A 14,382-nucleotide genomic window follows, 5' to 3' on the forward strand; every position below is an offset into this window, starting at 1 on the left:
TATGGCTGTAATAACCCTGTTTCCACATTTACACCCGGCCCAGCTATGGCAACCAGCACATTTCCACACTGGTGCTGGTATCAGTACGCCTGTCAGCTCAGCTCCATGTTTACACACACAAACAATCACTACTACATCAAGGGAGTATTTTGTGAAGTAAGAAAACCCCCTTTGCAGGCTAACAGGTTTATGCTGCTCTTTGAACTACATTCCCTGGACACTAACAGTGCTGCACGAAACAGGACCTTAATGTGAAAAACAATTGTAGATCATCCTTCGCAAAATCAAACTATTTGTATTTCCAATTGAAGAGGACTTACATAATATAACTCCCAGACTTGCCTCATTAATCCTCTTACCAGCTTACTAAAGGTTCCTGTCATGAGTTATAGAAGAATGTATTCTACTTCCCATTTCATCATCCTCAATGTCACATCCAGTTTCTGCTTTCCAGTCTCAAGACTCATTCACTTCATTCATCCACACCTTCATTGCCTCCTTATCTATACACCTCTACTTCCAACCTCAAGCAGAGTAAACCCCTTAGCCTATGATCTCTGCAGTACAGACAGAGAGGATACTGGGTTGTTTCCTTTGACTCACCTTCAGGGGGGGCACTAGATGTTTCATCTGTAAAAGAGAAAGAAAAGCAATCCGTTTCAATATTTTTACAATGCCAAAAAAACATATTGCTTCTTTATACCACATATTTACAGATTTATTATAGGACAGTTAGAAACTCCCAAAAACCAACATCTGAGAATTATTTGGTGACAGTTTCTATGCACTTTTAAATGCATATCAACTATGGTGATACGTTACATAAATGGAGCACGATAGAGGATTTGCTTAGTTTAATATTTTATATTGACAGGGAATACCTGTCAATATAACTTACAGTCCTGTTTGAAAGGTTGACTACACATTCCCCTAACCTTATGGGTATGTAGGGAAGTTATCAGTCAAGCCTTGTACAAGCCTACAGTTCCAGCATAAGTCTGAATACAAACACACACACAGCCTGAAGCCACCTGACCCAAGCAGGGTTACGGCAAGCTGGAGCCTAACCCGGCAACACAGAGCGCAAGGCCGGAGGGGGAGGGGACACACACACACAGGAAGGGACACCAGTCCATCACAAGGCACCCCAAGTGGGACTCAAACCCCATACCTACTGGAGAGTAGGCCCTGGCCAAATCCACTGCGCACTACTGCAGCCCCAAGTCTGAGTACACTTGGGCAATACTTGTATAGGGCAAACTAGACATAAGCAAACTAATGTATAAATGTCCTCAATCTTTGTAAATTCCTCGAGAAGAGCAAGGAAGAAATGTTGACTAATCTGCTGTTCAAACATGTTAACCAAATACCTGTGAACAAAATTTGTACAAGCTGGTGAGTGGTGATTCATTGGCAGGGGGCAAGGGAAAACCTTCATGGATGGCCTTCCATTGCCTGCCTCTTACAGCCTAAATTAATGACAACCAGCTGCTACCATCTGAGAATTCATCAAAATGGACGAATAAGCTGCTGGTCAGAGTGACTGGAAATAGTGCAAAATGAGGGTGAGTGAATATCGCCATTGTTGGTTTTTCCATGTAAACTTTAGTCTGGCCTCTCCATTCTGTGATAAATGGAAATAACCAGCAATTTGTTTGACTTGACTGAAAGTGTCCTTGAACTTTCTATGGGTAGTGTACACAACTTAGAATGTGCCTGAATTTTGATCACTTGTGAAAGAAAAGGGTAAAAACAGAGTCTGGGACCTGGAGGACATGCCCTTTCTTAGGATCTAATAGGAGCTCCCTGCTTTAATACTGCAGACAGATTCCCATTGGTCCTGTTCCTGTCAGTGCCGGCTGGCACATTTCTCGATTAGCATCAATCTACACCATGTGTATCATACATGTTTTATTACTTTGGCTCATCAGCAAATCCACCTCATTTCATACTATGGAGATAGCTGCTTTCATTCCAGAGAAACAATTACATCTGATGAGTGTGTCCTTTCTATACAAGTTTCAAGACTACACTGTTTTCTAGCAGCACTGGTCACAAAGACTAAACATGACTGTATTGCTTTAAATTTTGTATTATATCATACAACCTACCACAATATGACAAAATTCTAAACTTTCTAAAAACTTCACAATGAGGAAATGGAGCAACAAAAAAAGTTGGACTAACCAAAGCATTCCCAATAACTTTCCTCAATAATTTTGCATGAATATCTCTGTATTTCACTGATAGCTTATACTCCACCTGGCTGAGGCTGCAATAGACCACATTTCCCTCTACTTAGCCAGAGAGTAGAACATGCGAGAACTAGAGCCCTGGGAAACATTTCTCTCTGACATCTGGCCCCTCGGATGTCCTTCTGATCTTGTTTCTCCTCTCACCAGCACCAGGCATTGGCACAGTTCTCTGTGGATTCCGACAAGCTGCCATTAAAGTGTCTTAGTTAAAGATCCAAAGGAATATCGACTGTTGCTGTGCCAACATGAGACACTGTCGAAGTCCTGTAAGGGTTGACCCTCCCCTTCCATGCTTTTGCTCCAAGTGCCCTGCATTATCTGTATTTAGTAAGAGCTTACCATCTTCTCTATGACCAAAACAGAGGACTAGGGGTGGAGTTAGTTACACGGACTCCACGGATAGCTACTGTCTACCACACCAGAGACTTCACTGAGTTATTGTTTCCCCTACCAACTCCACAACTCCCAGTGCAGCTGACAGCGAGGCAGGTATTTTCAGCTGTCACCACCACGGTTGCTGCAGACAGACAAACTCACCAACCCTCACATGTGAGTGATTGCTCATTGGCTCGACACACATACTCAAAGTCTTCTGCAGAGACCCTATTGTCCCTGTGTGGTCACTCAGAGAGACAGGCCACTGCATAATAACCAGTGGAAACCTGACATTTTACCCAGCAGTAATGAAGATCCAACAAGAGCACAGATGACAAGAGCAAAATGACACCCTGGCTCACACTCAGTAGCAGAATGCATACCACCAGGGATGTTTTTCTAAGGGCTGACAAATGGCCCAGAATTGATAATGCAAACGATTATATTTGTCTAAAGGCAGCAAGATTAATGGGTTGTGGCTGCCATAACTTCAGTCAATTGAGGACATGTAATTCAACCAAAGTCAGCGTAGGCACGGTGTGTGTGTGTGTGTGTGTGTGCGTGTGTGTGTGTGCGTGTGAGAGACTCTCTGCCAGATGGATCTTCTTCACCACAGGGGTGTTTGGGGTTTAATATTCTGAAGCTCCCTCACAGAGAGAGGGGGACAGAGATTAAAAGGGCAGTCATTCCGGACTATTCCGGGGATCTGGAATCCCTGTCCCAAGTGTACTGCAGTCACAGTCTTGCTCTTGTACTTTAAATAATAAAATATCCCCCAATAAAATTAAAGTATGTGGACTCAAGCCAATTCTGATCCTTGTTTATTTCGGTCTAACAGTCAGTATTCCTGAAATTATTGCCTTTACAGTCACATGTACATTTTATTGTTTTCTGTTTAGTTCAGCTGTCAGTGAAGACCACCTGCTTGGAACTGTACTACCTCTACTATCTTCAGCTTCCTGCAGAAGTGTCTGTGTGTAATAAATCTCTTCTATCTGTGACAAGGAATACAATCATGCACCCAAAGTCACGCTGTGAATAACAGGGGCAGCCGAGTGTCCTGTGTTATTGCCCATTGGAAAGACAGTCCATTTAGTGGCACCTACATAACCTTGATTTCTCACTGACTGTCTGAATGCACAGAAGTAAAGCAGAATGGTGAAGCACATCGTCAGGAATCAAATTCCATTATCAATCAAGGAGGGCTTGTACACCTAATAGAGTGATGGCTGAGAGTGGCCAACAGGCGCCACTAATTGCGAACTGACATATTTATAAACAGCCATTATGATACACAAGACAGTGAACTGCACAGCAGCTGCAGATACCTTCTTGTGCCCTCCAGTGTTGGTGTGTCTGCATGTGCGCCTACAGGTCTGCCACAGATAGTGCCACGCATTTGCTCCGGACAAAAAGCACAATGATAAACATGTTCATCCACAACTCTTTCTGTACTACAAAGGGGTATCATGAGTCCTCTACTGCAGTCATCTAGGGACAAGAAAATTGAGAAACTGACTAGGTGGTGATATAAGGACACTGTCATCACGCTCTGCTTATCCTTATCCTTAGCATCAAGCAAATAAGTGCCACTAGGAGCCCATGGGAATAGTGTGAAAGAGAGAGGTGTTAGGGGTCAACCAACATTAGCCAGTGGGATGATTCAAGGGGTTTGGTGGGGTGCGGGGATAGGACAGTTGCATATCATTTCCATTTGCATAAGTCCATCTCTCACCAAAAAAGTAAAAGTCTAAAACACATTATCTATACCAAATTAAGAAATTTTAAAATTTTTACACATAATTCTAGGATCTACTAACATGTTTTTAGGGTGGTGCCAGCCTTGACCAGCCAGTACCATGCCAGAAGAAATAGAATACCAAAGTTACATTCTGAATTCCAAAAAGCTGACAACAGCAGACAAAGCAGGAACTCCTAATCAGTATTCCTCTATGGTCATCATTGAGACATGTCCCTTATATTTCAATGAATACATATTTTATGGAACCTACAAAACTAACCTGCCATTGTCAAAGGCCAGTCTTGGCTCCCTAACTTGTAAAAAGAGATGGCCTGCAGGAACCAACACACGTAGTGGTCAAAGGCAGAGATCAAAGGGTGGTGAAGTTAAAGAAATGCTTTTCATAAAATTTGAAACAAGGGTAAAGAAACAGATATCACTTCAGCTGAGGACAAGATCTACACAGTATACAATGAGATGGACTGTACATCTGTCACTGTGACCAAGGGATTGACCCTCTTTGACGGGGTTGACATTTCACTAACTGACTCAGAAATCAAAGTCAGTCACTTCAACCACATGGTGCACCAGAGCCTTCTTCAAGGATAATGATGAAGAAAATGAGAATCGAGGAGAAAAGCTCTTACCTTTTTTGGTAGGTTCTGGCATTTTGAACGGTGTCCCACTATCAGCGCAGAAAGGATCAGAGTGGCAGGGTTGTAAGCCCTGGAGGGAATGAGAGACAGAGGCAGGATTCAAAATGGATACTCTGATAACTTCAGACCAAATATGATCAGATTGGAGATGGAGGGTGAACAGGACAAAGAGGGACCCTGAGTGGCAGTGCAGTGACAGATCAGGGGGTGACAGGCTCCTCCTCTTTATATGAGAGATTGTTGGCCCCTCCTCTTAGTAAATGACAATGTAGCCCACTCTTTCCTACTCAAGCATCATTCCTCTCTACAGTTTTCTTTTGGACCAACCCACACACATCAGTAACTTCCTTCAGAATAAACCAATTGGTTCAATAAATGGGTGTGCTGGCCAGTTTAGGATAACAAGTCTCTCCACAGGAACTCCTGTAGGAACCTTTGATGGCAAACAAGGGCAACAAGATTGAATTACACACCTTATGTGCCATGTGCTGGGGTGTTTAGAGATGGGGTGGGAATCCAGGAGGATTATGTTCAACAGCACTGAGAAACTTTTATCTCTGAAGATTGCATTTCTACAGTCTTAAACATCAGAGTGCATCAGATGCAGTTCTCACATTGTGATATTTCCACTCTCAGTATTTTTTTAACAAAAGCAGGCTGCATTTTTACACCATGACAGAAACAGAATTAAGGCTGTTTATTTTTAGATTTCTTGCCATATGACTTGGTTCTTCAGTGGATATCCTTAGCCTGCCTTGTTGTCCACTGTTGTCAGTCAGAATGTGGACAAGAGGTCTTGGTTTCTGTCAAGCTCCATAAAAAGCAGCACAGATTTTAACATAACAACTGGATAGAGTGCTGCTGAGGACGATGATGAAACAGGATATAACATCAGCATTGCTAAATTAAAAGCCACACAGTGGAGAGTGTGAGCGTTGGCAGTGTGTCATATTGTCAGGGAGACACAGGATGGGGGTGTTCTGCTGTCGTCAGGATTTCATAATAATGCATTTTATGCTGGACAATACTTTTTGTTTTCAACAAAATTTAATACTGTTGTATCTGAATGTTATGTAATAAGAACATACTTAACGCCCCTTCAAACTGAATATAATGAGTACGGGATATTTAAATAGGACATGGCTGAATAACAAGTCAAAAATCAAATATCCAGTTGGAATGTTTCTCCCTTCTTCTCATATCCTAAATTATCTGGCTTAGAAATTTCACATCATGAAATGCTCTCTGAAACGGAACACAAAGAGCCTTTACAGCAAAACTCTGAATTTAATGAAGGGTTTTATGAGTAGTGCCTATACGTGAAATGTTGAGCCACCCAATGAGTCTGCAGACCTCCTGCCAAGTCACAGATCAGTTTAATCTGGTAGGGATATGATCCAAGAGCAGCAGGCTGAAACAGCCAGAGCAATAAATACTGAGGGGGGTGCCTGGGAGCTCGAAGTATTGCCTATACATAGAAAGTCTTCATAAACCTTGACATTTGACATATCCGACATGGAAAAAGGGGTTGATTGTGAATTTTAAGACTTATTTCATTGCTGAACTCCTAATTAATCTATTAACGCATTGTGCAAGTAATAAATCAATATGTGGGCTTCACCATACCTTGAGAGCTTGCGCAACAAGGCTAAAATCTGACAGAATAATCAAAAGAAGTTTGAGGGGTATATTCATCTACCCTCACACCATGCCGTTTTACTGGGGGCCAAAACATCTGACACAGATGCATCACAGTCATCTGATTATGATTACAATACAACTTGTGTCTCTCTGCCAGTCGAAATCTCAATATGACAGGTGCAAAATAATTATGCAGTTCTCGACTACTAGAGGCCTAAGTAAACATTAACGCACAATATGTTCCAGATGCATCTCTTTATCTTACATCAAACTACAATCCCTCATGTTAGAAATCCTAATGTAATCCAAAAAGACATCTGAACCTTAGGCAGAAAATGAGGCGTCATCTATGGACTGCAATTGTGTAATCAGATCAAGGTAGATACATTGGAAAGGATCAAATAAGATTCTCCATTGAAATCCTTATTAACCATTATGTGTTTGAAAGTGTTAATTACTGATACTACAGCATAAGTCCCCTGGTATTTACGAAGTCAGCCTCCTCTAATGAAAATTAAATGCCACACTGTTACCAACTTGGTAATTCCATGTCTTATTTACAACTATCTTTGCAGGACTCTGAGGAGTAAGCAGGACAGTGCTGTGTTACAGAAAATTAACAGTTCTCACAGTTAGGAGAATGATCCTGAAAAGCTGAATTATGTAACAGGTTCTAGAGCTGGGCCTTTTCTAAAGAATGTGCCCTTTATTGGTAGCAGACATAGGCCCATATATAACTCCCCGGTGGACTCCATTCAGAAATGCAGGGCTTAGGGCATTATCATGTGGGTCTGACACAAAGCACTCCAAAACCATTTGGAAGTGCCCAAGCCAGACAAGAACTCGAATCATCAACTGGTTTTAGACCTGACATCATCGTAGACTGAGCAGTTGAGGGCAGGGGACAGGAGGCATGGGCCATGTGGACAAGACTTTCAAAGACCTACAGTGGCCCCTGCTGACCAACACCAATCTATAGTACATACCATTGTTTCTCAGAGGCATGCAGGCTTTTAACAGATAATGAAGATATGGTCAGATGGGTCCTACATGTTTACACACACACACACACACATACTGTCTGAAACCACTTGTCCCAAGGGGGGTTGCAGCAAGCCAGAGCCTAACCCAGCAACACAGGGCATAAGGCTGGAAGAAGAGGGGACACACCCAGGACGGGACACCAGTCCATCACAAGGCACCCCAAGCGGGACTTGAACCCCAGACCTGCCAGAGAGCAGGACCCAGCCAAACCCGCTGAACCACCACACCATCACACCACCACACCCCCTCCTCCCTACATCTTTAAATTTACATTATTATATTTAGCGGATGCTTTTCTTTAAAGCAATGTAAAACTCATATATAAAAATTAATGAAATAACAAAGAGCTTCAAACATGCTCTGCGAAAAAGGGCATTCATTTATTGTCTCCTGCTCCCTGTTCAGTTTCACTCCCTGTGGAACAGAGGAAATTCTGACCCAACAAGGATGGTATGGTCAATGAAAGCATAAATAGATTCTTCCATCTCTGCTATTAAATATGGAGATGGAAAATGACCCGGAGCTACGATTAGAATTTTGGCCTCAGAGAAAGGATCTACTAGTGAGAACATGTATTCCTGCACACACGATCCATTGCTCCCCTCTACCAGCTGCGTGAAAATCAGTCTCGTTGCCGAGTAATCTCTTCAAACAGCCACCCCCCCCACCTCCCATCCCTGAAAAGCACTGTGTATATGGGGCTTTTCCCTATAATTAGACACATAACAAACTGCACATCACCAAATTCTCTGCCAAGAGACTGTCATCAGTTAGTCTGGATGAGATGAAAGGAAAGGTATTCTGGGTCGTGATACCTGACCCCTCTGGCTTGTCACTCACACGCTCTGTGGCCCAAAAATATGCCCAGTGTTCTCAGAAGAGCACACCTCCCTTCATCTGCTTCACCTTTGTTTTCGAACTAGGTCCCATAAACAGACTCATGAGATCATATGGGTCTGTGAAGGTGGGCCACCTTGATCGGCGAGCCTCATAAGAATGCTTCACCTGGCAGGAAGTGCAGAGGAGCGGCCACACGGCAGACAGCTGCAAAAACTGCTTAACCATCACAGGGGTTAAACCGGATGGGTTCGACAACACATACATTCACGCCATACAGGTCAGTTAAAGCACTACCTGAGTGGACAGTTACATATCAAATCACTGACTGTCACGCCTTTAACAAGATGGGATGTTTCAACAAGCCTAAGGAGTCGTCCCAGTCAGTGTGTATAACACAGTAGGTGTGTGTAACTCCTCTGAGAGAACTACTAGTAGTTACGTTTTTAGTCCAAAACCTGAGTTCTCATCCTCCTGCTGACAACTATTACGGAAAAAAATAAGTCTAGAGATGCAGAGAACGTAAAAACCTTTCAAGAAATAAACAAAACAATGGCTTCAGGGAGCCGAACTGATATCAACTGAGTCTTTTTGTAATGATTTCAGGCTCCGCTGCCTCAGGGTAAAATTTCATGATTTGGCGGGCTTCTAATTTGCGTTAGTAAGTGTAAACGCACTAAGAGATTCTTTTAAAAAGTGTTTAAAGCTCTAGTTTACAGTCTTACCACATATCCTCGACATAATACAAACATTCTTAACTTATTTCAGGCAGTCAGGCTTTGAAAAGAAGATCAACTTTGTCAAAATTCTTTCACATATCTCCTGGCGCCAAGCGCGCCCGCGCGCTCCTATACTGGCACGCGACGGGGTATCACCGCGCGCCCGACCCAACGTACCTTTGCTTTGTCTCTCTTACTGTTCGTCATTGTGCTAAAAAGCTATTAAAATAATAACGTAAAGGAATACGTTATTACGCGTTATAGCGTTACTGCCGAAAAACTTATTGGCTTTAAATTCAAAATGGTCGTGTTATTTATTATGGGTGACACAAAAATGTCCATCATCATGCAGTGCAGAGAAAAGTAAATACATAACAGTACAGAAAGTATCTTAGAATAGTGTTTTCAGATACAGCTAAGTCTAAGGGAGCGTATGGAAAACTGGCTGCTTTAAGATTTTACTTCTAACACTGTTCAGTTTTACACGTTACCCAGCGTCGTAAATAGATCTATCGTTACTAAAGAATTTTAACTTAAGAATTTTACTGTGTATTTTAATAGTTCAAACTGAAGCCTCAGATGTGAAACTATTAAACGTACTGTCCGAAATTGAGGAAATCATTGCTTTATCAGACCTAAGTTCCCAAATGAGCGAAAAGCACTTCGCATTGTGGCACGGAAATGTCCTAGCGCTTCCCGTTGAGCGCAGCACGTTCAGAACCCAAGCGTGTACGGTGCGCTACCGCGGTCTCGCGGCCTGCAGTTTAAGTTAAGTTTTACTGCCCCCTGTCGGCAGTCCCGTTCAACACATCTCAGCTACGGACTAGAAAAGAATCAGAACAATGAACGCACATTTGTTTATTATCCTTCTCCAAAAATACAATCTGGACGTCGAATCAAAAAATAGCTAGCTAGTTCTTCAAAAACAGTGTTTCCATTTTCTCCAGATTAATAGTTTCTTTCATATTTATAGTGCGATGAAAGATTTCATTCTAGTTATTTTTTCACAAGCTCGTATGCTGGTGCCATTCGATTCAGTCCAAAGGGGAAAGACAGAAATTAGATTCCTTCCGAAAGAATGCAAGTACCAGTTCCCAAAAATCAAAATATAAATATTTTTTACATTCAACAATACTTTTGCATTAACTGATAACTAATAAATAGTTATGCAAGACAATGCAATGATGAGTAACTACTACATACGATGTGCAAGATAGCTTTAATACACTATCTAAACATAAACTAGCTGCATTATGCTGTAAATCAGGAATACATAGCAGAGCAAACCAAAACACAGCAGTTTTCTCACAGAGGACAAAAATGTAAATGAAACATAAATCTGCAACCTCAAGGCTATGTATTTGTATACAGTTCACCATTTGTGATGTCATCCTCAGACAAAAAAACAGTTTTTTTAATGTTTATTGACATGGCTGCCAATATTAGAGCACTCAAAGCGCAGATTCAAACTTTAGCTGCACTGGAACATGTGTAGGTGAAGCTGTGGTCATAGCTGCTGTCACTGGTGTATTGTCCATACCAGCCGTTCCAAGTGGGTGTTAGTGTGTCGTAGTACACCTGCTCGGCAGGGCCGCTGTGATGTGGAAGGGTCTCTCGTGGGTTGTGGCTCACTGTACAGATGGGGGTGTGGCAGGAGGTGTACCCGGAGCTGAGCCGCTGCAGGATCACGGGGTTGAACTGGTAGGTTAGCTTACGCCGGATCTTCACAATCTCGCCAGTGCGGCTATAATTTCGTAGGGCACGTGCCATCTTCTGGTAGGTCATGGTTTTGCGGTTGCCCTTGCGCTTGCCCCAGCTTTCTGCCAGTCTCTCCTTGTTCTTAGACACAAAGTGGAAGGTTCCGCTTCCCCGGTCTGCCCACTGGATGGAGTCGGCCATGTTGACATCGTGGAGGGCCTCATGCAAGTATTCATAGAGACGTAACTTCTTACGACCTAGGATTGGGGGTTGGGCACATTCCAGTTCAGATGCATTCATTGCAAAACTGCACAAATCCTGGACAGTGTTTAAAGACCTCACTTCCCAAAAGGCCTGACTACTTACCTTTACCACTCTTTCCACTCCGCTCTAAAGGGAAGAAAGGGCAGACCTGAGCAGTCTGGAACGCCACAGAAGAAGCGATATGGCTATCAGGTGCCCCATGAGCCCAGGACTGAGGGCAGAAGAGAAGATGATCTGGTGATACTGATCAACCTTTCACGTAGACATGTATACATTAACAAGATACATTAACATTGGGATGCACTGTGAGACAGGAACATAACTGATTTACATGACTGTACAGAAAGTAAAATATGCAGTCTGGAACATACGAGAAGATAAACAGGTGTACACATAAAGAGCAGCACTGTTAAAAAGGGTATGCGAAGGTGCAACTTGACTGTATGCTCACAGGAGTCTCGCTCCAGTTGTACGCAGGTCCGGGAGCATCAGGGATGGGGTTAATAGAGTAGTAGGGTACACTGGGCCGTCCAGTCAGAAACTGATCGCCCAGGATCTCGTAGCATTTAGATTCTGAGAACATGGAAATACACAGAGTTATCTAGCTGCAGCTCTGCTAACATAAACCTCCAGACCACAAAGTGATAAAAACGAACAAATTAATGCAATGAACAAATGTAATGTGAGTGACACAGAGAGAGTGTGTTCCACTGATGTATGGACGAGTGACCCAGTGTAAGTAGTGTATCTAGCAGTGTAAGTCACCGCGGTGAATATGGTGTGTGGGCTGATAACACTACATAGAGTTCGTTGGAAGTCGCTTTGGAGAAAAGCGTCTGCTAAATAAATAAATGTAAATGTAATGTTTCCCATACAAAAATAACAGTAGTTTTATGTACGCAATAAAGTAATTTATTCACTGGACTGGAAATCATGATTGGTTAACCAATCAATGGTTAATTGCTTTCTATTTAAAAGAATAAGAGAGCATAGTATAACAGTTCTCAATACACATCTCTTTCAGACCCATTTCCCTCCTGAGTTAATAATGGCTACGCGAGTTAGTCTTTCACCATCAGCTGCTTTTATCTACATATTTTTCTGTTCCTGTGCCACTTCACTAACTAGCTACTTGAAAATGTTTGCTAGGAAAAAGGAGGTATCAAACAAACAAGCAGTGCTTTAATAATCTTGGGTCTGTATCTAAAACCTCTGTCTGATGTGGAATATACTTTTGCTTCCTTGTGTTGTTCATCACTTCAAAGAAAAGCACGTGCCAAAGAGCAGGTTCACACTGAGCAAGTATAAAAAAACAATATAATAAATGTTTTATTGCGTCGTAATAATACCTGTTTCATACTGTGGGTTGTCAGAGTCCCGCTGAATTACGTCGATGGCATCCTGGAAGTCCTGGTTCAAAAGATCCTGGTCCAGGTGGTTCTAAAAGTAACACATACATACAACTAAAAAGTGACTAAAATAGTAAAAGCATTTCTGTTGAAGGACAAATAATGTTCAAACACCAGCTTATTGTACACTCATACCGTAGGAATAAGTATCTACCGCTGCCTGCTGAAATATAATGAACACTACTGTTTAATATTGCTTCAGCGTAATAAATATGTGAAATATATATTCAAGGCACCAGTGAGTGCTACTGCCATCCGCAAACACCCAGAGACAAATTCTTTTCGTTAACTGCAAAAAAATACCTTACCATTGCATAAAAGTGGTGCTAATGGCCAATGGATGTGAAGCTCAGCCAGGTAAGATGCAGGTATATATACCATGAGCACCTCTGTCCCTCCTAACAAGTGATGTGTCAGATAAAGACATAGGCTGCTTTTTAAATACAACGTCACCTCTTCACAGGACAAGCAGAGCTGGAGTAAACTTCTCTTTTTGTAAATGATCAGATAGTCAGTTCACAATCACCCTTTTCATATGAACATTGCCACGGACTCAGGCTACGAATCCTCTGAAACCGAACACCTTTGCTGGATGATTGCTGCACATCTGCACAGAACACGTGTGAAGCTATTAGAGAAATGTCAATAGCCCAAAATGGACAATGCTGAAGGATTTACTCTGATACTTACCCTTATATTTTAGCATGGTAACATTGACTGTTATAATTTCTCGTATGGCAAACATAGGGAAGTCGGGCCAAATTTCCTGCATAATCTTCATTTCCATCACAATACTTAGTGCTCATAAGAGACAATAACTTTTAATCATTGAACAGCTTTCAGGATTTAACCAATTCAGGCCTCATCTGAATACCAGATATCACACAGTACAATATATCAGTGTAATGCTGGCCCCCTTTAACCCCTGGAGAACAGAATGGATGAATGACCTTTGGCCTCTTTAACAACTGCGTGACACTGTACAGATGCCATCATGCTTACAGGAACTGCTGCCAGAAATTACATACACATTTTATCACTTACACAGGTGGCCTAGAAATATTTACATGACACAGCCTATTCGCATGTAAGCTTTACACGCATGACAATGATTACAGTTTGTACAGCATGAATTAAGTAATTCAATACGTCATGTTTCTTGTAGAGGCAGGGTGCAGTGGTCGAGTCTGGGGTTCAAGTCCCGCTTGAGGTACCTTGTGATGGACTGGCGTCCTGTCCTGGGTGTATCCCCTCCCCTTCCAGCCTTGCACCCTGTGTTGCCGGGTTAGGCTCCGGATCACCGCGACCCCAACTGGGACAAGTGGCTTCTGCCTGTGTGTGTGATGTTTGTTGTCATTCTCATTGGAAAATTGCTTGAATGATGTTTTGCAATAAAACTGGACTGTGATTAATGCATAACAATAATTTGTGCAGCTGACATTTTATTGAAATTTACATTTATTCACTTAGACACTTTTCTCCAAAGCACCTTACAATGGATACTATGTAGTGTTATCAGCCCACACACCTTATTCACCAAGGTGACTTACACTGATAGATACACTACTTACAATGGGTCACTCATCCATTCATTAGTGAAACACACTCTCTCTGTGACACTCACACACTATGGGAGAACCTGAACAGCATTTCTTTGGACTGTGGGAGGAAACCAGAGCACCTGGCCAAACCCACTGCACCACCGCACCCACCCTTATTGAAATAACCCACTGAACAAATGGT

At 42.3% G+C, this 14,382-nt stretch overlaps 2 protein-coding genes across 2 annotated transcripts in view; both read right to left on the bottom strand.

Moving 5' to 3' along the window:
• Window positions 1-9,936, bottom strand: part of mybpc1 (myosin binding protein C1) — a 40,311-nt gene extending 30,375 nt beyond the window's left edge. Inside the window, exons 1-4 of the mRNA XM_018747039.1 lie at window positions 9,869-9,936; window positions 9,446-9,487; window positions 5,019-5,097; window positions 604-630 (exon numbers count right to left, since the gene is read on the bottom strand). Coding sequence (XP_018602555.1) covers window positions 604-630; window positions 5,019-5,097; window positions 9,446-9,475 — 136 coding nt within the window. The 5' untranslated portion in view covers window positions 9,476-9,487; window positions 9,869-9,936. The remainder of the gene's footprint in view (window positions 1-603; window positions 631-5,018; window positions 5,098-9,445; window positions 9,488-9,868) is intronic.
• A 796-nt stretch (window positions 9,937-10,732) lies between these two features.
• LOC108931394 (transcription factor Spi-C-like) lies at window positions 10,733-13,007 on the bottom strand. The gene is made up of 5 exons (XM_029259558.1): window positions 12,948-13,007; window positions 12,580-12,670; window positions 11,682-11,803; window positions 11,342-11,441; window positions 10,733-11,223 (listed from the first exon to the last, which is right to left on the bottom strand). Exons 1-5 carry the CDS (start codon window positions 12,948-12,950, stop codon window positions 10,733-10,735), a joined length of 807 nt encoding a protein of 268 aa, XP_029115391.1. The 5' UTR covers window positions 12,951-13,007.
• Between the last annotated feature and the right edge of the window lie 1,375 nt (window positions 13,008-14,382).

This window comes from Scleropages formosus, chromosome 2 (genome assembly GCF_900964775.1).
Source record: "Scleropages formosus chromosome 2, fSclFor1.1, whole genome shotgun sequence".
NCBI lineage: Eukaryota > Metazoa > Chordata > Actinopteri > Osteoglossiformes > Osteoglossidae > Scleropages > Scleropages formosus.

Bases quoted from the DNA above. Each gene is read 5' to 3' on its own strand.
- LOC108931394 (XM_029259558.1), bottom strand. The intron at 11,442-11,681 runs GTGAGCATACAG...TTCTGCCCTCAG, and splicing joins ACAACTGGAGCGAGACTCCT to TCCTGGGCTCATGGGGCACC. The intron at 11,224-11,341 runs GTGGTAAAGGTA...CCCCAATCCTAG, and splicing joins TTTAGAGCGGAGTGGAAAGA to GTCGTAAGAAGTTACGTCTC.